General features: G+C 41.8%; 1 protein-coding gene across 6 annotated transcripts in view; it reads right to left on the bottom strand.

Moving 5' to 3' along the window:
• LOC308307058 (abl interactor 1-like) overlaps window positions 1-24,464 on the bottom strand; it is a 110,654-nt gene that overhangs the window by 29,943 nt on the left and 56,247 nt on the right. For all 6 annotated transcript variants that reach the window (XM_080752170.1, XM_080752167.1, XM_080752169.1 and 3 more), the window contains exons 3-4: window positions 17,742-17,918; window positions 1,220-1,323 (exon numbers count right to left, since the gene is read on the bottom strand). In XM_080752170.1, coding sequence (XP_080608296.1) covers window positions 1,220-1,323; window positions 17,742-17,918 — 281 coding nt within the window. The remainder of the gene's footprint in view (window positions 1-1,219; window positions 1,324-17,741; window positions 17,919-24,464) is intronic.

Below are 24,464 nucleotides of genomic sequence, written 5' to 3' on the forward strand. Positions count from 1 at the left end.
TCAATTGTATTGACTATACGTGTACTGTTCTATAAAAATAATGTTTCGAAAATATTTTATAAAAGAATAAGCTTCATATATGTGTTTCTATTCAAAAATGACCACAAAAAGCGTAAAACAATGATACAATAATCATTTTGACCATTGTCAGACCGACACTTTGTTTACATTCTAGTCTATAGACTAGGATGTAAACAAAGTGTCGGCCCTACAATGAAAAAGTTGACTATAGCTCCTTTAAGTATTGACTGTGTGGTTAAATATCTAAAAACACAAATTTACATGAATCCAAAATACCCTGATGATTGTGCTGTCAAACGATGAAACTATATGGAATCTATGAAAAGGTTGTGGGCGTCCCTGCTTCATCTCTCGCCCAAGTGCTCAACTAAGGGATCCTTAACCTGAAAACGTTGAAGACCCCTGCCACATGGGATTATCAGATGGATCAATTACATTCCCTGCCTGTTTTGTTTTTTCTCCCCTACTTCCGGTTTCGGCATGAACCCGAACCGGAAATGCATGTTCGACCCCGGAACTATCACTTCCTGTTCTTCCTGTTCACTTCCTACGTAAACATAACGGCAGCCATCTCATGAATGCCTGAACGGATTTCCATGCGGATGTCTTTGTTTGAAAGCTGTGAACGGCGTGCACACGCATGGTGCATGATCCGTGCACCATCGTGCACAATGGACACGCACACGCCCACGTTAAAAGGTAAGAAAAGTCCCGCAGTTAACCCAGAAAGTGAAACTTGATTTCTGGAAGGGAATGACCCAAGGCCGATCTTACGAATGCCTTCAAAATCAGTAGTTCTCAGTACTTTCAAGGTTTATAAAGAATGTTCAAAAATAGCAGATGTACAAGCTTGTACATCCGCTATTTTTGGATATCCTACATATAAAATCTAAAATGACATGGATGCTTTCCCAGTTTTAATTAAACACAAAAACTCTCCAGTGTATTACCCAACCAGCAACTCATAACACAACCTGATTATAAACAAAAAGAGTAGTATAATACAACAGTACATAAATTGGGGACTGCCCATTAGTCCGAAGGTTCATTAGTCCGAATTTAGTTAGGGTTACTAAGGTTAGGACTAATGAACCTTCGGACTAATGAACCTTCGGACCAATGCCATGGCACCACATATTAGATAATTAGTAATTAGACTTCCCTATCCCCAGAGTGTCCAAAAAAACGGATGTCTTACCCCAGGGTGCCACGCCCAGACATGGGAGGGCTGGGCGGCTTCTGTGTGGGCGGGTTGGTCCGCGATAGCGTGCCTCCTCGGACGGCCTGATTGTTTCCATGTTGCTGTAGTTTGAAGAAGGAGAAGACACAGCGGTTGCTGATTTGGCACAGATGCTCACGAGAGAGACGAGACAGTTTTGCTATCACTACTATCATCTACAGTACATACAACAAAAGGATCACGTGGAATAATAGGGTTTCCCAGATACAGCAATCGTCTCCGTCGGGTGGTAACTCGAAGCGCAGCGCAAAGCTTGTCGATCTGCTGCTTTTGTGTGACGCTGTGGTTTGATAGGGAGTAGTTCATCCCAAAAATTACATATTTTCTACTCTATTCTCTAGCCTTGAATTTGTGGATATTTGATGACCAGGTCATCATCAGTAAATGGTAAATGGTGCATTTATATACTGTAGCGCCTTTATCCAAGGCGCTTTACACAGATTGTGCATTATATTCCCCCCTTCATACAAATTCATACACGGCAGGGCAGGCGGAGGAAACCATGCAAGGCACCAACCTCCTCATCGGGAGCAATTAGGGGTTCAGAGTCTTGCTCAAGGACTCTTCAACACAACTCTGTACTCAAGTGAGTTAGACTCCGCCGGCGCCGGTCATCAAATTATTGGCTCAGGAATGCGAGAAACAAATTATAATAATAATAATAATAATCTCCATGAATTCAAAGCATTGTGAGGTGTGTAATGGACAGAAAATAAGTCATTTTTGGGGGTGAACTACTTTAATTTAAAAAAACTAAAAAGTTAGAATATGGAGATAAGAGGTTTCTGCCCAAATAGAGACATAATGATGTCTCACTGGTGATGACACCAAGTTCTGTCTTGTTGCAGTTTCCACTGACTTGTAGCCAGTGAGTCAGGAGGCGTTTCAATCACTCCGGAACAAGGTGTGGGACACTCTGGTTGGAATGGAGACACCCGGTTTAATTTCAACCAAACCAAATGAACCCTAACAGGTTCATTTGGTTCCATTTGTATACTGTCAGAGTTACAGACTTGTATGGGTCAATTTAGTGCCCCCTGAAGGAACCCACTTTGAGAACCAGTGGTGTAAAGTAACTAACTACATCAGCTCAAGTACTGTGCTTAAGTACACTTTAGAGGTACTTTTACTTTATTGGAGCGTTTGCTTTTTCCAATACTTCTACTCCTACTCCGCTACATCTCAGAGGCAGATATTGTACACTCCACTACAATTATTCAAAGAATTGTTACTAATACTATTATTATGACAAAACACGCATTAATCACTTCAGCCCTATATAGCCTATTCACTCACTTTGGCTTCTTGAAAATAGGCGCTCTAAAAGCTCACACCGCGTCCCGTTGTGACCTTGTAGAGCTGCAATTTTCAAAAGATCTTTTTATAAATTTTAGATATTCGAAAACTTATGAGACGGGACACTCTGCATATCGAGTACCAAATAAGGTTTGGTCCTTGAAGTATATTTTGATGACGGTACCTTTCCCACCGCAGATTTCAACACGGCCTCTTTCAAAACACACAGATCATGCCTCCGACAATGATCCCTCTCGCTTTGCGTCTTAGCAAAGGAAACAGAAACCGAGGCAAAGTGTAGTGGTGAAACATAGGAGCTCTTAACGCTTGCATTTTTCATAACGTGTGCCACGTAGCATTAAACTAGAGTAATAGATCTAACATAATTCACATAGATTAAAAGGACATGATGTAAATAGTTAATCTGGAAAACCCATAGGAAGAACAGAAGCTGGGACTACAACACGAATAAGGAGATCTATTATACACAGCACATAATATACATTTAGGTATATGTAGACAGGACTGGATTGGTAAATTAATAAGGGGGGAGGCGGGTTTGGATGGCGTTATGAGGGAGGAGGGTATGGCAACTATGCTGGATCCTTAGCTAGGTAGACTATGAATGTGTTAATAGGACATTTAAAAGGACTACAAGAGCCACAGGGAGTGATTGCTGTTGGATGAAGTGTTTGGGGTTTTAAAGGAGTACTTCACCCCCCAAAATTGGACTTATTTTCTATCAATTGCACATCCCATGAAGCCTTGAGATTTATTAGTTTTTGTCTTTTTATTGACAGATGACCCTGTCATCAAATTATTGGCCATAGTGGTGTAAAATAACCAAGCACATTTACAAGTACAAGTACTGTACTTAAGTATAATTGTGAGGTACCTCTACTTTACTTGAGTATTTCCAATTGTCTATACTTTTACTTCTACTCCACTACATCTCAGAGGCAAACATTTTACTTTTACTCCACTACAGTTATTTTAACACTTTTAGTTACTAGTCACTTCCACCGCTGGGCTTAGCAATAATGTGACAAAACAAATACATTCCATGAATTTCTGGCTTCATGGTGTGTGTGTAGTTGATAGAAAATAAGTACTCTTTTGGGTGAACTTTTCCTTAAAGAGGGTCAATAACAGACACTATTGCAGGATGGGTCATGACTTGTATGACAAACCGGACTTACCTTGGCTTTTAGCCACTTATCGTGGGCGAAGGGAAAGAAAAAATTAACAGGAAAAGAGAGACAGAAACAAACGTTATATCAAAACTGCCTTGCTGTGTCACAATAGTGGATAAGCAGCAGACCACACGGCACACACACAGGGGCGTCACAAGGGGTAGGAAAGTGGGACTGAGTTACTGGGGCCCAAGGTGGAGGGGCCCTAATAACTTTATCTATTGAAAAATAGCAGATATACAAGCTCACAGCGCGGCACCGAGTGCCGCGCTGCGAGCTTGTAGATCTGCTATTTTTGAAAAGTTGTGAAAATGTGTGAAAATCTTTGAATATATGTATTTTTTTAAGCAAACATTTCTAACTCAAATTTTGCTTCTGGGGGTCCCTGGAACTAAATATTTTGAGATCGGGGTCCGTGGCCAAATACATATCATCTTGGGGGTCCTTGACATAGGTTTCTTGCACACATTTTGTTAACTATTTTTCAATAGTTAACATTCATGGGGGGCCCGCAGTGAATCCTTGTACCCAGGGCCCAGAATTTGGTGTGACGCCCCTGCACACACATATATCCCTCAGACTGTTTACACAGAGCAAACATTTAGCAAGACCTGAACAGGTCAATGGTGAGTCAAACTACCAAAAGGAGTTCCTGATTATTTCGTTTCTGTTCTGAACCACGCCCACTGTACCAGTCAGTCACATTAGAACAAATACTTTAATCTGTCAGCCTCGCATATTTTGGCACAAGCAGTGAAACAGGTTTTTCAAATGTCTGGGCTGATATTTTCTTTGCTATCTGACCTTGTGTGTGTGTGTGTGTGTGTGTGTGTGTGTGTGTGTGTGTGTGTGTGTGTGTGTGTGTGTGTGTGTGTGTGTGTGTGTGTGTATATATATTTATATATTATAAGTTATTGCCTCACAAATATGCTCTTGGAATGTGGTTTCTTGATTGACATCCCAATGTATTAAATTGTAGTTTAGTCATTGGCATGGATTATAGCAAAAAAAAAAAATCTTTAAGTCCTATTACCGGTATGCGATTTGTGAAACGGTGTGCAAGGAGCCCCCCGTTCTAGCGCTGTTTCCTAAACAATTTAAACGATATGTACAATAATGATGTTTTAGTAATATTGTTCTATATACTGCCAACCAGGTGACGACATCATAGACTGAGACTGAAACATTGCTTTTATGAAATATTGTAGACTAGTACGGTTTTATGGAAGAACATACTGCTAGTTTGAACACTTCAAATGCTCTAATCTTGAAACAATATATCTACAAGCTCTCAATCTGTCACAGATGCATTGAGAGCTTGTAGATAGGCTATTTTCGCTGCGCAACATAAATGGTAATTGGTAAATGGTGCATTTACTGTATATAGCGCCTTTATCCAAAGTACTTTACAACGATTGTGCATTACATCCACACATTCACACACAGATGGCGGAGGGAACCATGCAAGGCACCAACGTGCTCATCGGGAGCAATTAGGGGTTCAGAGTCTTGCTCAAGGACACTGACACTAACTCTGGGGGAGCCCTGGATCGAACTGGGAACCTTCGAACTACCCCTGAGCCACTGCCGCCCCCAACATGCTTCCATAGAAGACATGCTGCTGGCTTCTATGGGATCCACATGACTGAAATCAGTCTTGGCGACTGAGAACTTTAATCCATGTAGGCAGCATACAAGAACAGACTACATGAAGGAGTTAGAGCTGGTCTCTAAACAAGTCAAAGTGGTGGTGCAGCAGTGAGATCTCCATATCATGGGACTGCAATTTAGTTCAGAGTCAAGTGCCTCATCTATAATGCAAGGCTCCCTGCTGGCCTGACAGAGAGCACCAATTGTAGTGTCGCCATACGCCACAGGGGAGAGAGAGTGCAAGAAATACAACCAAAACAGAGCTATTCAGCTCGGTCAAAGACTTCTGCGTCTTTAGAAATAAGACAATGAAACGGGTTTCGGGTGTATAGCTTTGAATGCAATTGTTTTGTGTTCTGAAAGTCACGGTGCCAGTCAAGAGATATCAGTTCTACGCACGATTCAATTTACTATCTAGGCCAGGCCTTGGTTAAAGGCCCTCTGCCCTGCACTTATCTCGACAGCGGCATTAATGCTGGATGTAGTTTTAACAACGTGAATCAGGTTGTCTATGAGCAGCCAAGGCCCTTTTCAGTGGCAGCTGAGCTGCGTTACGGACTATGAGGTTCAGATTAAGCTCGTTATCAAGATCAAAGGAAAAATAGATTATTATTTTCTATATAATAAGAGTATTGTGTCAAATATGTCTAAAAGGGAGGTGGATGTCTGTTGGTTTGTTTGCGCAGGTGCACACATGCACTCACACACTCACACACGCACAGTTTCTGCTCGCTTCTTTCTATTTTATTCGTTTTGGCTGTTATGTACTTTTTACTGTTTTCATTTAAGATGAGATATAGTTTTCATTTGCACCTACATAATATACCAGAAAGACGCCTAAGGGCAGAAAGCTCGCGCCATCTGTCTTGGCCATCTGTCTTGGCTGTATATGGATTTTGTTAGTGTGGTTCTCCTAACAGGGCATCATCTGGGATACTATCCCTTTTAAGCCCATATATGGAGATCCCTGCTCTGAGTATCTGACATCAATGTAACCTGTTTATGCCCATATATGGAGATCCCTGCTTTCAGTATCTGACATCACTGTGATGTCACAGTGATGTGTCAGGGGAACAACAGTGTCAAGCGTTACCCGTACGGACGGACGACCGGACAGACACAGACAATCTGTGACGGTTCTGATAGTAAACTGAGACCTACAGTCGCAATTAATCATAATGATATCAGATTTTTTCGTTGATATATCATTTTATTACAACCAATTGTGCTCATTTGGCAAAAGTCGCTTCTTTTGGTCTTTCCATAGGCCAGTAAGGCCACGGTTGCTTATTTCTCTCCCAAAATCTAGCAACACAGCACATGAGGAGCGAGTCACCCAGCCATCAGATAAAACTGCATGTCACTCACTTTCATTTCACACTTTCATAAACTTTAGTTACTTTAAGGTGCAAGCCGGCATAAAAGGGCTTGAGTCATTTCTAGTATTTAATCCAATATGTCAGTCATTTCGTTGTATATTTATTGCCAATCGCAATTATTTGTGTGACAACTAACCGTCATGTAAATGTCATAATTGTAACAGCCCTAGTTTTAAATGTGATGGGTTGCGTGTTATTATTTTCATACAGTCCATCACTTTGGTCGGCCTTTGGTCGTTTTTAAATGTGCTTTATCATAAACAAAATGTACTTGACGACTGGTTTGTATATCACAGAAATCTGGTCGATAGAGACGTTAGCAAATGCTTTACATCAACAACAACGAATAAATGGAAGACGGGGGATTAGTAAAGTAAGCCTAATTCCTTTTTTGGAACCGACGCAGCAAGAAGCACTGCCAAGACAATTGGCAATGTTGCAAAAATAACTTCAAAAAACAACGGTTCATCTTTTGGCCGCCTTGCAGTCTTGAATGCGGCTCCTGGCAAGAGAGCATCGATTCTGGTCGGTAATCAAAACATGGATGTATATATTCTATACAGTCCGGGCAGCTGACAGCACTCATAAGAGGGAGGCTGCTATATGAATTAATACGGAGTATTGATTGTTTAATATTGATCCCCTCTTGGTTGTGACACACTAAGGAAGAGAGAGAGTGAGTGAGTGATGGACCGGTGTGCGCGCACGCATGTGTGTTTGTGTGTAGAGAGTAGGAGGTATGGAATGAGGGAGAGATCTATATTCGGCATTGTACAATATCTGCTCTCATAAATGTCTCATTTATCATTTCAACATTGACAGCTACAAAATCCACTCGGGACTCTCGGACAAAGAAAGATATTCACAAAACAGATGCTTCTCTAATCCATTTTTAACAACGGATAAGATATGATGCCTTCATCTAATACATTTACATGACAACATTTGTGTCAGTAGTGACACATTAACAAGATGTCATGTTTACTCTACTGAAAGTGAATCTATAACCGTACAAGAACCTTTGTACTCAGTTTCATCATCTTATGTGGGTCAAGCTACATGAAAAATACAAGTAACAATTTGTTTTGTCTCAATTAGGCCTGTCCTCTAAAAATCGACGAATCGACGCGTCGTTTTAAGCCCCGCGAATCGACGCCAATTGTTTGAGTCGAGGCGAAAATATATATATTTTTTATATCACCAGTTAGCCTACTACTGCGGTGCACTGCTGGACTGGTGTCATGTACTTCCAATGAGAAGTAGCAATTGGCGAACAGTTATTTATTGTCTCAGCACCAGCGTAGGGGTGAAAGTGAGACAGAACGGCCAGAACGGTTCAGAACCGCCGCTTCGTTAAAACATTCGGAGCCGGGGCGGTGTTCCGTTAAGAGGAGGAAGCACGCTGTCAAAATCCCATATTAAATAACCTCCTGCCACAGCACAAACGCACGTCCACGAAGTAAACAATCTTCTAAAGTCAAATTAACATACACAAGTGTAGGCTACAAGTTACATTTTCTAATTAAAGTGCTTCTGAATTGTTCCAGTGTTGTAATCCATGATGAATGATTGTGTTTCGCTGTGTTTGCGTCCATGACATGTCCACACTGCTGGCTCTAGCGGGAGCTGTGCCTCCACCTGTTTATGATCCGTTTCTGAAATGAATCCGTTCTCGACACTGACTCATTACTCTGTCAATGCTCTGTGTCCCGCGACTGCAGACTGGATCCCATCGTTCATTTAAAAGAGCCGTTCAAGAGAGCGGAATCGTTCGCAAATGTCTCATCTATACTGCACGCTGCCGAGAGACGGGGCAGAGTTGAAACAGCGGAGATGTTTTATTTGTTTTAACGGTGTGTTATAACCTCTTATTATAACTCTATGGTTATAACTCTATGGTTGTACATTTTGTGCTCGCGCACCGATATCACTGAAAACACCGTGTATTCAATTCATCTCTTAATGTATTATTGTATTATGTTGACGTGGTTTAAAGCAACACTTTTTTTTTTTTTTTTTTTTTAATACAAAGTAGACAATAAAACGATTCGTCGACGCGTCGGATTAACCCCCGCGACTCGAATCGACTTCATAAATCCTGAGTCGAGGACAGCCCTAGTCTCAATGTAAGCGTTTTACCAATTATTTATCTTAGAAAATTGCAGAAACATCTCTGGAAACTTGCAAAGTAATTAATTGGTACTGTATGACACTTGGCAGTGCAAGAATCGTTCATTTGGGGGAAAAGAAACAAAAATGAGACTTTTTAAAAATATTTAGTCAGATTGATTAATTTGAAATAAAACCTACAGTTTGTACCTCATATTATGAGCCTCTATGAATTGAGTACAAAAGGACCCCAATGTAAACAAGCCATTGTGCTTTCTTGGCTTTAACCCATTTAGGCCTAGAAATTATTGACTGCTTTAACCAGTGAAAAATAGCAGATATACAAGCTCACAGCGCGGCACCGAGTGCCGCGCTGCGAGCTTGTAGATCTGCTATTTTTTTTTAAAGTCGTGAAAATGTGTGCAAATCTTTGAATATATGTATTTTCAAAGCGAACGGTTGTAACTCAAATTTTGCTTCTGGGTGGTCCCTGGGACTAAATATTTTGAGATGCGGCTCCGTGGCCAAATACATATCATTTTGGGGGTCCTTCACATGAAAAGGTTTGAGAACCACTGACACAGTAGTCTCTCAAGAACAGACTAACTGAGCTCCAGTTGAAGTGAACAGGACCTTTTCTTTGACGATGGCTGGCCAGATTGCTAACATAGGTTTTTTTCCAAAAATCTTAGAAGGATTCAAAAGACACTTATAGAATCGGGTCAAAATTCAAATTTTCACGATTTTTCAAAAATAGCAGATCTACAAGCTCGCAGCGCGGCACTCGGTGCCGCGCTGTGAGCTTGTATATCTGCTATTTTTCAATAGTTAAAGCATAGAATATTGCGTCATAATGTGTTCAGGCCTAAATCGGTTAAAGCCTATTAGAAGATCTTGTATCTGAACTGTACTGCTTTTCCAATGACTGCTAATAAAGTATTCAATCAAAATCAATCAAGAGCTATATGGGTTTTACTCCAAATTACAACTTGTTTTAAATTACTGTGTATATTAGGTTATATACTGTATAGCTCAACATACCTGCATGATAATTGAACATATTATGTACCATGTCCAAATGAATAGGTTTTGCTTTACGTTAGCTAACACAGTGGTTCTCAACCTGTGGGTCGGGACCCCCAGGGGGGGCCCCTAAATTATTTTGGGGGTTCCCAGATGATTAACTTAATGTGCAACATTGTTTTCTCCCTCAACAGTGAACAAACCAACATAAAGTTTGAGTGTATAGAGGGTATCTGCACATTTCTAAAGTGACAATTTAAGGAGTTTTAATACCTCTAAAATGAAGAATTTAACATTGGCCAAATTGTCAAATATCAGAGGCAGAAATTGTGAAAATAGCCGATCTACATGCTCACAACACCTCACATTGCGAGGCGTTGTGAGCATGTAGATCTGCTATTTTCACTAGAGAACCGTGTTATACAAAATGTAATGCCTCAACTCTTAGTGCTCGTCAGGGTGGGGGGGGGGGGGGGGGGTCCCCAGTTAAAATATGATTATTTTGGGGGTCGCGGCCTGAAAAGATTGAGAATCACTGCGTTAGCTAACACACAAATAACACATTGTGTGCACAGCCACAGGCTGATCCATTCTAATGTGTGACACAGCAGCAGATGGAGATTGACATGGTTATCAATGCCTACATCATCCCACCGGACATAATGGTAGTGGGCTCCAAATCCAATCTGTCTGACAGCAGTGATTGATTGATTGGCTGATTGATGAGGCTAGCGGAAGCCCCCCGGGGTGGGGGAGCAGTGCCGATAGAAATCGCAAAATACCTCCAGCTGCCATGGCTGTGATGTCATGAATGCCACACTGTCGCCTTGACCCAAGCCTCAACCTGCGCGTCGGGACGGGGTCCCGACATGATTTTGGTGGGGTCTCCAGATGACAGTGAAGGGTCAATTTAAAGACCTTTTTAATACCTCCCAAAAATGTTATCAATAAACTCTACTATAAAAAATGGTCAAACATTGGCCAAATTGTTGAATTATATAAGAAAGAGGGGAAATGGTGAAACTAGCCGATCTACAAGCTCACAACATGCTTTGAGCTTGTAATTTGGATATTTTCAAAATTTGTAACTCTGGAATCGAGTAAAAATAAAATAAAAATGTAATGCCTCAACTGCCTACATTCCAAGTGCATATTTGAACTGGTCTCCAGTTCAAATATGATTATTTTGGGGGGCCTGAAAAAGTTGAGAACCATTGGTTGATCCCTAAAGCAAACCGCCCAATGGCAGGAGAGGAAACATTGGCGATGGCACCAACCTTCTGTAGGCTACTTTATTTCATGAAGAGGGTATCCATTCTATGGATGCAACAGTTAAATCGATTATAAAACATTATTGATTGATCATTATTGATCAAGAACCTTTCAAAACTGAATAGAACATGCCAGCTGTGTCCATTGAAGGTCATTGGAAATCGCCTGAATAATGGCTTGTAATAATCAATAGTTGGAGCCCTAATCCATTCCATGAAAATCTGTTCAGTTGTCTCTTTTTCTTCAAAGGTCCACCTGTGACTCTAATGGACTCTGGATTAAACAATAAATAAATCCAATAGGAATGAATCAGTCCTTTAAAAGCGAGCAGGATGTCTGAGAGCATGGCTTCAACACCGATGAGAAACGTGAGAAAGTGATTACGAGAGAGAGAGAGAAGCCTCCTGGTCCTAAAGTGCTTTTTAGTAACGTCTCGTAAATTAATCACTGCACTCACCCCCCCCCCCCCCCCCCCCCCCCTTCACAGCGGTCCAAGAATAGAACCTTTTTTTCTTTTTTTTTTAAGCCAACGTGATGTAATCGGTTCCTCTCGGGTCGTTTCAACTCCCCCCCCCCCCACCCCCCACCCTTCATCCCACACACTTTACACACACACACACACAGAACATACTCCTGCAGGCTAACATAGATGCATAGTACAGAAGATAAAAGACACACACAACAGGAGGTTAGAGACAGAAAGATAGCGAATTAAAAAGACAGGGAAAAAAAGAGACAGAGAAAGTGCAAAAAAGGGAAAGAGCTAGAGAGAGAGCGTGCGCCAGAAAAAATGGAAATCGTCGCTGTCGGGCAGAAACCTTCATCTTTTTTATGTTTTTGTTTTTTCATAAATTAATGCTAACTAGCCCTTACCCGTTCAAAGATATGAGCTCCGAAATGATGTGCAGTGTGTGGATTATGGGATGTGCACTGTGCACACAGTATATGAGGGATGGAAAGTAACTTTAACTGGTGCTTGCATGCTAATATGTAGGAGCATCAATGTAAGAAATACCCGTTCCATTTAACGGCTACAGAGATACTGTGTACCGATCTGCATGATTTTGGACAACATCTGTAACAGGGCCAGAACCACCCCCCCCGCCCGCCCGCCCGCCTGCCCGCCTGCACACACACACACTCCCCCCCCCCCGTGTGTGTGTGTGTGTGTGTGTGTGTGTGGGTTTGTGTGTGATTGTGCATGGCCTGAACAACAGCGCCCCTCCCTTAACATGTGTGGTCACAAAAGGTACTGTAGGCTAAATAGATATAGATACACCATAAAAATGCAATTATACAGCATACGATTTGTGAAAGTGACAAACGGGCTTCACAGTTATGTCAGGTGTGTTCATATGCTGATGGTAATGCGATTTCAGATCAATTGCTCCAGCCACTGAGGAGAAACGCGGTTTCAGACAGACAGACACTCAGACAGACAGACAGACTCGGAAAATTATATGTTAGATGGTCATGCATTAACCGCTGAAGTCCCTACAAGCTCACAACCCGTCGTGATACGTGATATTATGAGCTTGTAGATCTATTAGTGAAGTTATTTTTTATTTATTAAAATAAATGATCAGATCAAAACCAGTTCCCTCGAATAATGTTGGCTTTTACATTTTGTAAAAGACATTGATTTTACGCCATTACGTTTTTTTCTTCTTTCTCAAGTGCCCATTGATCCTAGTTTTGTATCCATTGAGCAAACGGTTGATTTCTCTCTAAAAAGATATTTGAGTATTTGCCTATCAAGAACGTGCACACCATTCAAAGTAGGCGGGCGACAGAAAAGAACATGGCGGCTGCATCCATTGAGTTCAATGGAGAAGTGGCGCCCGGATATATCTGGTTCCTCAAGATATATAGGGACGGCAGGTTGATTGAAAGTGGTGTGTGAACTGTGTTTTTTAATTATTTGTATTATATATAACCAGAGAAAACTGAAAGTATTAACCCATTTAGGCCTGAACACAATATGACGCAATATTTTATGCTTTAAATATAAAAAAATAGCATATATACAAGCTCACAGCGCGGCACCGAGTGCCGAGCTGCGAGCTTGTAGATCTGCTATTTTTGAAAAATCGTGAAAATTAGAATTTTGACCCGATTCTATAAGTGTCTTTTGAATCCTTCTAAGGTTTTTGGAATGTCAGCAATCTGGCCAGCCATCGTCAAAGAAAAGGTCCTTTTCACTTAACTGGAGCTCAGTTAGTCTGTTCTTGAGAGACTACTATGTCAGTGGTTCTCAAACCTTTTCATGTTAACTCATTCTGAGCCCAGGACATTAACGGATTAGGGGGTCCAGAGTGCCCCCTCCCGGCCCCATTAACGGCCGCTGTCTTATTTTGAAGGCCAGAAGTCTAGACCGGAAGTACTTCCGGTCTGACGTCATCGGATCGTGCGCCGGAACCGATGCGTGTCCACGTGGAGTTGTGTAATGGCCGACCGGGAGCTTTTATAACTGTGTAAAATAAGCGAGCATCTGCCTCCATCCTAGCTTCTAAAGTGTAGTTTTGAGATAATGGACATTAAAGATGAGATCGGCCGTCCACCTCAATGTTATGGGATGACTATTGTGTGCTCGTGGAGCCGTGATGATGACAAATCAGCGCGGATTTCGTTTCCGGATCGTCGGCCATTGTACTAGGTATTTTTACTCGCCGTTACAGTAATATATTACTTTTCCCGCGACATCGCGTGGATGGCACTATAGATACTCTATTACTTTTCCCGCGGGGTTGGCTTTTAATGAGTTAAGGACCCCCAAAATTATATTTATTTGGCCACGGACCCCCATTTCAAAATATCTAGTTCCAGGGGACCACCCAGAAGCAAAATTTTAGTTACAAACGTTCGCTTTGAAAATACATATATTCAAAGATTTGCACACATTTTCACGGCTTTTTTCAAAAATAGCAGATCTACAAGCTCGCAGCGCGGCACTCGGTGCCGCGCTGTGAGCTTGTAGATCTGCTATTTTTCACTGGTTAAAGCATTCAATAATTCTAGGCCTAAATGGGTTAACAAGAGCTTGTGACTCAATAATAACTACACCAAATCCATTGGATCCTTTGTTGCATTTCCTGAAAATGCAAGGTTTCTGCCTGTACAGCATGGATATTTACATGGTGGCCATGTCAATGTGTCAACAATACACATGACAAGGAGGTGCAGAGGACAAGGGTGAAATAAATCAAAGACCTCGTGCCACTAAAGCATGGGTCTTCAACAGGGGGTCCGGGACCCCTAGGTGGTCCTCAGAGTTACTACAGGGGGTCCTCCAAATCTTTGCGTGATATAATTTTTTTCCCTCCTTTTTTATATCAACCACTTGAACCCTAGCGTCCATATTCTGAGAACTTTAGCCAAAAATAGCGGATCTACAAGCTCGCAACGCCTCGCGCTGCGAGGCGTTGTGAGCTTGTAGATCAGCTATTTCTGGCAAATTAGCTTTGGTGTAGAGGGGGAAAAAGAGCTGACTAAGTACAGAGTGAAAGGTCAAGTTTATTATGTATTGACGGTTCAAGTGGTAAATACCTGAAAACACAAATTGACATGAAACCAAAATACACTGACGATTGTGCTGTCAAACGATGAAACTATATGGAATCTATGAAGAGGTTGAGGGGGTCCCTGCTTCATCTCTCTCTAAACTAAGGGGTCCTTGCCCTGAAAACGTTGAAGACCCCTGCACTAAAGCGTTAAGTCAGGAGGACATTGGACACAATAGCCAAACAGGCATCCTGAATCAGGGAAAAACTCAACTGTAGAGACCAGCAGGAAGCAGTGCAGTGTGGGCACAGGTTGTAAATAAAGTGTAGCCACCAGCAAACAAAGGAACAGCTGCTAAGAAGACTCACATAAGCCCCTTTTTGACTGAAGCTTAAGCACCACACCACACCGCACCACATACAAATATCTACATTTTCCATTACAGGGGTCTTCAACGTTTTCAGGCCAAGGACCCCTTAGTTGAGAGAGAGATGAAACAGGGACCCCCTCAACCTTTTCATAGATTCCATATAGTTTCATCGTTTGACAGCACAATCATCCGTGTGTTTTGGATTCATGTTAATTTGTGTTTTCAGATATTTAACCACTTGAACCGTCAATAGCCTACTTAATAAACTTGACCTTTTACTCTGTACTTGGTCTGCTCTTTTTCCCCTTTACACCAAACCTCTTTGCCGAAAATAGCCGATCTACTATTTTTGGCAACAATTCTCAGAACATGGACGTTAGGGTTCTAGTTGTTAATATAAAAGGGATTGGAAGATTTGGAGGACCCCCTGTAGTAACTCTGAGGACCCCCTAGGGGCCCCGGACCCCCTGCTGAAGACGCCTGCATTACAAAAAAGTACCCCTATCGGTAAGAAACAAATTGCCCCTTTTAATTGTGATTATAATACAATATAAATTTGTATCACGACTATCCTAATTATAATACACTATAATGGATGATAACAGTGATTATAATACATTTTAAACTATTAATGTATTACTATGATAACTATAATACACTATACTAGATTATAATATTGGTTATAACACAATAGAATATATCATGTAGTACAACTGTATTCTGGTGGTCTAAATGAAAAGTCAGTGAGTGATCAGTCATTATGAAGTGTTTGGCCCTGTTTGGCCGCCTAGCTCAGACCTACTTTAGATTGGATACTTTTTTAGTACCACATTTTTTAGTACTACTTTCACACCACTCTACCAAGGTCCTTGTAGTGGAAAACCTGGCACAAGTGGGCGGTGTGGAGTGGTGTGGTGTTGGGTCATATCAGTGGAAAACGGCCTTAATAGAATTAAAGAAAACCTACAGGAAATGAAGAGTGAGTTGAGTGAGTGAAGAAAAGAGAACACATTCATTCATGCATTCTAAAAGTTACCGTTTCACCATTGGTCCGCCCTCATGTACCCTTTATCTTTCCTCTTCAAAAATCATATCATAGAAGGACAGGGTCAAGGCCAAACTGCCTAGGAATTTAACAAGGTCCGTAATCAGGCACAGGTGTTGTTGATGAGAGAGGCAAACTGTTTTTTGACTGTGTCTCACAGGGGCTGGTGGTTCTGTACGTTGACTGTTTGTTTATTTATGCCGAGTATACAGTAGGACTTGGACAGAATACATTTGATTGTTTATGAACTCAAAGGACAACGTTTGGAACACCAGTTTGTATGAGCACACGTCTCAACATTCCCGGCCGTCGGCAACCAACTGCAGTGCCAAGTATAGGACGTGGGCTGCCTATAGCTCCTTTCAGAACCCCTCACTCCACTGCTACGCAGCTCCGAGATGGGGTTCCTAATGGTCGCATGCCAGAATCTTCCGGCTGGGTGGACGATCCGCCGTTAGCGATCACTTCTTACCTTTGGTGAACAGTCTATCCAAAAAGTGATGGGTTTCTGCTGATCTATAATCGTTTTACTTCTTTATCGTGGAAGAAAATCGAAGCACTGGGATGAAATAAAGACTTTATATCGCTCATTAGGTCAGCCGGTTCTGTGTTTTCCCTGTTGTGTTTATATACCACGTGACCAGGGGAGGCAGTAATGTTTTCCTATGTGGCCACAACTTCCGGAATGTCTAAAAAACATGGAACCGGCTGAATAAATGAGTGATATAAAGTCTTTATTTCATCCCAGTGCTTCGATTTTCTTCCACGATAAAGAAGTAAAACGATTATAGATCAGCAGAAACCCGTCACTTTTTGGATAGACTGTTCACCAAAGGTAAGAAGTGATCGCTAACGGCGGATCGTCCACCCAGCCGGAAGATTCCGGCATGCGACCAGTAGGAACCCCATCTCGGAGCTGCGTAGCAGTGGAGTGAGGGGTTCCGAAAGGAGCTAGGCTGCCTACAGGTGTCATGATTGTCACGCTTGCAAATATCTCTGTATCTGTCAGTCCTTGTCCCTATTCGAGCGGTGCTAACCATTCATTCCTCCTTGTCCCTTTTATGCCCATATATAGAGATCCATGATGTCATCAATATTAAGCCCATATCTTGGAAAAGCCATATGGACATACTGTTTCAGTGTCATGTGCTCTATGATGTCAGACATAATATGAAGAAAAAAAAAGTTTACCTAGGAAGGGAAGGAAAGAAAGAAGGAAGGAAAGATGGCTGGATGGAATTAAGTGGGACAAGTACTAGTCTGGTTGAATTAAGTGGGACAAGTACTATAGTCTGGTTGAATTAAGTGGGACAAGTACTATAGTCTGGTTGAATTAAGTGGGACAAGTACTATAGTCTGGTTGAATTAAGTGGGACAAGTACTATAGTCTGGTTGAATTAAGTGGGACAAGTACTATAGTCTGGTTGAATTAAGTGGGACAAGTACTATAGTCTGGTTGAATTAAGTGGGACAAGTACTATAGTCTGGTTGAATTAAGTGGGACAAGTACTATAGTCTGGTTGAATTAAGTGGGACAAGTACTATAGTCTGGTTGAATTAAGTGGGACAAGTACTAGTCTGGTTGAATTAAGTGGGACAAGTACTAGTCTGGTTGCCTGCAGGAGAACAGCAGTGCGCTCACCTTGACCCCGTGGCCCACGTCGTCCAGCACGGTGTAGTCGAGGGGCTTCCGGATGTACCGGACCGGCCGCTCCATGTTGGCGGGCGCTATGATCTTGTGGGTCCTCGCCGTGTTCTTGTTGGTGGTCAGGATGCCGATCTCCCTCCTGGCCACCTTCTCTTTATGGATGTCCACCGTCTGGAGGGGACAAAGAACAATGTCACAATATGTACTATGGGCAGAATGCCGTTTTCTTTAAATAACCAACATAGTTGTCTGTTGCGCCGATGGGCTCTTTTTGTCTCAACCCTGTACGGCACTTCTGTTGTTTTAAATGTGCTATATAAATAGAAGTTTGATTTGATGGAGTAGGGTTGTCAATTTACAACGTAGCCATTTAGCAGACACTCTTAATCCGGAGCGATTTACAGCAAGCAGGTGAATACAAGGTAATACATCAAATGCGTAGAAATAGTACTCTAGGATCATAGGTAAACCATGAACCTAAGACTGTAAGGTCTTCGAGGCTAGGGGCTAAGGGTGGGGTCTGAAGAGGTCACAATTACAAAATGTAAATTGGCATTTTTGTCGCACAACTGTTTGTATAGACCGATTTCCTGAGCGATACCCTTTAGAGGGCGCCGCCGCCCTTAGCTGCGGTGTAAAGTAACTTGTAGCCTACATTTACTTAAATACTGTACTTAAGTACAATTTTGGCTATTTGTACTTTACTTGAGTATTTCCCATTTTCAATCATTTTACTTCTACTCCGCAATGGCGGCGGCGCTCGCTAGGGGGGTGCGCTCAGGAAAACGGTCTATAGGTGACAAAGGGATGGGAGAACAGGCTATGATTAACTGGGATCACATTATCCTGGCCCTCTGCAACTTGAAGATGGTTTAATTAAATCTCGGTGGCATGTAACCTTTCATCACTGAGACCTTAATGTTTTTACACAGCCGATATAAACCAGATATAACATGATGACTATATAAGCATGTACCATGAAGCATAGTGTACTGTATGTGAGGATGTGTTGGTTTTAGATAATACGGGCCCCTGAAATGAGCTTTAGCAACCTCTATCTGTCTCAGAAAATCTACATGAAAATAGCAGATATACAAGCTCACAGCGAGGCACCGAGTGCCGCGCTGCGAGCTTGTAGATCTTTGAAAAATCTTGAAAATGTTTGCAAATCTTTGAATAATGTATATCCTTTTCAAAGCAAACTTTTGGAACTCAAATCTCTGCTTCTGGGGGTCCCCGGAACAACATATTTTGAGATGGGGGTCCGCGTCCAAATACATGTAATTTGGGGGGTACTTGACATGACAAAGTTGGAGAACCACTGATTTAGAAGAAGGATTTAGAAGACATTTATAGTCGGGTCAAAATATTCAAAAATAGCAGATATACAAAATCGCAGTGCAGCACTCCCCAAAGTTAACTGTAAAGCCCGTATCAGAGTGTACGGTGGAGAGCTATCCACCGCAAATTTGAGGTGGAAAGCTTTCCACCTCAAGTCAGAAAATAAGAGCAGGACATCATAGTACGCCACGGTGGAGACCTATTCACCGTGACTGACTAGTCTAGATTGACCAATCAGTGAACGGGGTGTAGAGCCTTCTGTCTGATAGTAAAAACAGAGAGATGTGTTGGGACTTGCGGTGGAAAGCTCTCCACCGCGAGGAATGATGTAACGTTGTAGTTTCATGACTCAAAAAGACTCGAAAAGACTACACCGCGGTGTAAAGCCTTCCACCGCCCAGGCGACTATGATGCCGGCTTAACACGCCCATAAACAGAAGGACATTTCCTTTCATTTCAAACTATTCCCTCCGCAGCTCCAGGACCAGATGGGGATACATTATTATTATATAAAGAGTCGAGGGCTATCCTAATTCAAATGTTTCACAGTTTGAAAAACAATCCACCAAATACCATCTCGAAAGAGCAACTTGAGTTAAGTGTACGCGCGCGTGCATGAGTGCGAGAGAGAGAGTGAGATAACACAAACAGAGGGCAACTACTCTTCGCTTACTATTGATTCCAAATACAGTATTAATACATCAGGGCCAAAGCAGAGGCACAGCGACCACACGGGTCAAAACCACTATTGACATCTCTCTGATTTCTGCCAGCGAGGAAACGAACAGCAGTCACCACCACCAGGAAGACCTCTGCCAAAACACACTGTCTGTGGGTGGTAAGGTTAGTTTATCCTCCCACTAGCCTCTTTGCTGATAACCAAACAACCATCATTCAGTTGTTGTTGTTGTTTTTTCTTACGTTGGTGGGCAGCAGTGTAAAGGAACTAAGTACATTTACTTAAATACTGTACTTAAGTACAATATTGAGGTATGTGTACTTTACTTGAGCATTTCCAATACTTTTACTTCTACTCCACTAAATCTGAGAGACAAATACTGTACTTTTAATTCAATACATTTATTTGAAAACTTAATAGTTACTGTGTAGGTCTTGATTATTATCACAGCCTGAAAAGTTTGGGAACACTTGAGCAAGAGTTCTGAGCAGGAAGAGAGTCTAGGAGAGCCAGCTGCTCTTCCTAGGAGAGATGAAAGACTTGCAATGTCTGTATGAGGGCATGCCAATAAAAAGGATGCTCTTTCTCTCTCTCATGGAGGGGAGAAGAGGGAGCGAGCAGTGGTGCCAACAGAGGATTCCTTTCATGGCCACTGTGGTGGATGTGGAGCTGCACTGCTCCTCATGCTGTAGCCACTCTCTGAATCTCACTGGTCCTGGATGTCGAGGGGAAGCGACAAGGGTCAACTTAGCCTGACGCTGGAAACAGTGAAGTCACTGTATTTTGACATGCCGTCATAATTTTATTGTTTCTTAATTTATTGTATTTCTTATTTATTTATTTTTTATGTAAAGCAGTGGTTTATTTTATTATTATTTGTTCATGTTAAGGACCCCCCGAATTGATATGTATATTGCGCCGCGGACCCTCATCTGAAATTGCCAGGGACCCCCAGAAGAGAAGATTTGTGTTCTAAAATTCTAAGTATTTTCTTTCTATAATTGGAGCTGGACATTCACCATGCTCCTCTGTACACTGTAGCGATTCTGAATCTCACTCGTTCTGTGAGTCGAGGGGAAGCGATGAGGGTCAATTTAGCCTGATGCTCAGCTGGCCCCCTGTCCTTTTGAAACAGGGAAGTCACTGTAGTCATAGTTTTACCTATTATTATGTATTGCCTGTTGCCTGATGAAGGTCCGAAACATTGTATCCCTATTAATACATTTTTGTGATCTTGAGGACAGTGTGAGGGACTAATTTCTTCCGTTTTATGTAAAGCACTTGGATAAGTATTTCATAACTCGAGTGTATTATTGTTATTATTACTCGATTGATTTCAGTCTACTATGATGTAATTGAAATAAAACACTTACGTCCACAATGGAAACAAGCCCTTGGGAATTTTTGTGTTATCCTTTTAGCATTATAGTAAAACTGTACCTCTGTACTTTTGCAAACTGTTAATAAAGTATTCGATGGGTCAATTCCCTATGAGAGAACAATCTGTCCACAGAGTAATACTACTCAAAACTATAGAAAAAAGGGGTGCCTGGTGTCTCAGCCAATCCACAGATAATATGCCGCTTCCTGTGAGTGTGAGGACCGGAATTAGAATCCCAGCTCAGTCTTGTCTTGCATTTGTCTCCTCTCTCTGCCCTTGGTTTCCTGGCTCTCTGCGCTGACTTATCCCAAATAAAGCATAACAATGAGTTCTGTCATTTAAAATAAAAACATTAAAAATAAACGTTTCATATCAGGTAACACTGCCGCGTAATTGCTTCCACTTGAGGTTCTTGACAGAGACAGTTCCATCGTTTCATTCATGTTGTGTCTCAAAGTGTTCAAAAGTCGTCACAGGGTCTGGGGAGTCAACCCATTTGAACCTCATGGTCCCTACACTTCAGCATATTGCAGTCAAAACCACATTCCGAATGTGTTGTGATAAACATCACATTTAAAGAGACTAAATGCAGTAACAGCTAATGCTACAGCTGTGGATTTAAGCTAATAGCCAAACGCCAGAGCCATTGAGTGACAGTTGGCTTCTACCCCAGACCACTGAAGGTCCAGGGGTTCAGACCCAATTTGTTAATTACATTGTGACTGAGGTTCTGCCATGACCTCCTCGCCTCACCCCACCATGAACCCAACACAGCAACCTCTCTGATTCTAATCCAAGCCATTACACACAGGCCAGGAAGACATTCTGCCACTTACAAGACATTGTAGGAATCCCACTTTTACAATTGATAATTTCATGTATATTGATGATTTATTGTATAGTATTGTATGTCTTTATATGTATTGATGAATTGCATACACAGGACCACAATGGAAAACCTCAGGGCCATCCTTTTAGCATTATTGTATAACTGTACCTCTGTCAATCAATCAATATTCCACACTATCCACTGTCAGGCGGACAATACATAGCTATACATACCTTTACAAGAATGAAACACTTATTTCCATGTGATTAATATGAACATAATATTATCTTAAATTATCTTTCTTTGTCTTAAAGACTATCCAACCAAAACAAGAATGAGCTACAGTAGCTAAATTTGGAAAGTGCCTGCCTCTGTGTGGACAAATGGTGCAAACAACAAGAGGGGAAGTTAGAGTGTGTGCGAGTTAATCCAAATTAAATGTCAAGAACCACAGTCAGTAACACTCCTCACCTCAAAGTAAAAGGTTTCGGTTTAGAAAACCAGAGAGTTTACTCTAAAACAATTCTAACCCATAAAGACCTGAGGCAGATTCTAAAAACGCCTCCTAAATAAAAGTGTGTGTGTGTGTGTGTGTGTGTGTGTGTGTGTGTGTGTGTGTCCGTCGGGACACACACACAAAAAAACAGCCAAAGTAGCAGATCTATAAGCTCAAAAAGGGTCGCTGCGTGCCACATTTTGATTTCGTAGATCTGCTACTTCCGATGCTTTTGTGTAATGATGCTGGAGTGTGATCAAGTAGGGCATTCATTTACGAAAGGTTAGAGTATGGAGATAAGAGGTTTCTGCTCGGCCCAAACGATGCATGTATATCGCAAATACTAAAATGACATGTTCCCAGCTTGAAAGGTACAGTAACAACGTATAGGTAAAATAGGTTAAATGGAGCCTGCAGACCATGCGGAAAGGCAGAAGAGCAAACCCCACTCTGGCACACCTAACCAAACACCAAAGTGTAGTGCACCAATCTCAGACCTGGCTAACGTAATTGCACGTCTCTCGTAAAGTCATCCTAAGCCCGGACAGAGGGTGCAATTCCATCAGCTGACTGGCTTTTAAACTGGCACTTAAAGTGTTTAGCTGATCCTAACAGCAGCCTGTCTTCTTTGCTGGGACTCTTGTCAATCATGAGTTGTAGCCTTTAGCCTTCTAAAATGTGTTATTTTTTCTTGGGACTCGTATACGACAAGGGTTCCCAAACCTTTCAGGCCGCGAATGAAATCCGTCATATATCATCATATTTGAACCCCACCCAGACAAGCACTCAGAATTGTAGGCATAGCATTGGATTTGATTGGTTCCACAGACAAATATTGTGAAGATAGTCCAACTACAAGCTCACAATTGTGAGGTGTTGTGAGCTAAATCGCCTATTCTCACAATATTTGCCTCTTTCTTACATAATAGTTGACAACTTGGCCAATTTGGTATTAAAAAGGTCTTAACTCATCTGGTGCCGATCCCGAACTAGTTCGGCTTTATTTCAATCCAATACAATCTTTTTTTTATTAATTCACTTACCCCGAGCTGCTTGTAGAGTCGTGGGTGGTCCTGGCTCGCTAGCCGCTAGCCAGCTAGCCGTTCTACTCTGTCCGACGATATATTCCATTAAAAATGGTTTAAAATACATTTTTGAGCTCCCCAATGTTCACCCGATGTTCGGCGCCGCTTCCGATGAGTACACGAGTGTGCCGATCCCGAAGTAGTTCGGCTTTATTTAATTAAATGAATAAAATGATAAGAGGCCTTCTGAAGCCTGGCTTGATTTTTGTAGCTACTAGCCGAAAGCTAACAACGTCCCGGCCGGACGTAATTTGCGAACGCAATCGCCAATCTCCGCCTAATCCAATGAAAGACCGCATCTTTAAAGGCTTATATCTCTTTTTTGTGTTTTAGGAAAGCGGCGCGAGGTTTATTTACGGCGAAATCGCCCAAAAATGATCTTTTAGATGACAAAATGGGAATAGCCATTCTGTTAGCATCTTCATCCGGGACATTTCCATGCCGTGCATGAACGTGAGCACGTCAGGTCCTGGAAGCTGAAGTCCTGGAAGCTAAAGCGCTCGCCTATGAGAGATGCGCTGGCATTCTTTGGCCCCTAGAGGGCGCTGGCACTCAAAGAGTTAAAAGTCAATGGCCACTTGAGAAATGTGCATGGTCCAAACCTGCATGGTCCAAACCCCCCAGTTTGGGAACCGCTGGTGTATGACACAGAAGAGAATATATATATTTTTTAACTATACCGGTACTTAAACCCTATATACTTCATTGACAGATGCGATGTGTTGTGAGCTTGTAGATCTGCTATTTTCAAAAGATTTTTAAATACATGTCGAACTTGTGAAATGGGAGTATTTTGAGTGTGAGTATTTTTACTTTTGGTACTTAAAAGTATATTTTGATGCCAATATACTTTTATTCAAGTAAATGTTGAATGCCAGACTTTTACTTGTAACAAAGTATTTATTT

This window comes from Nannobrachium achirus, assembly GCF_963921795.1.
Source record: "Nannobrachium achirus genome assembly, chromosome: 21".
Classification (NCBI taxonomy): Eukaryota; Metazoa; Chordata; class Actinopteri; order Myctophiformes; family Myctophidae; genus Nannobrachium; species Nannobrachium achirus.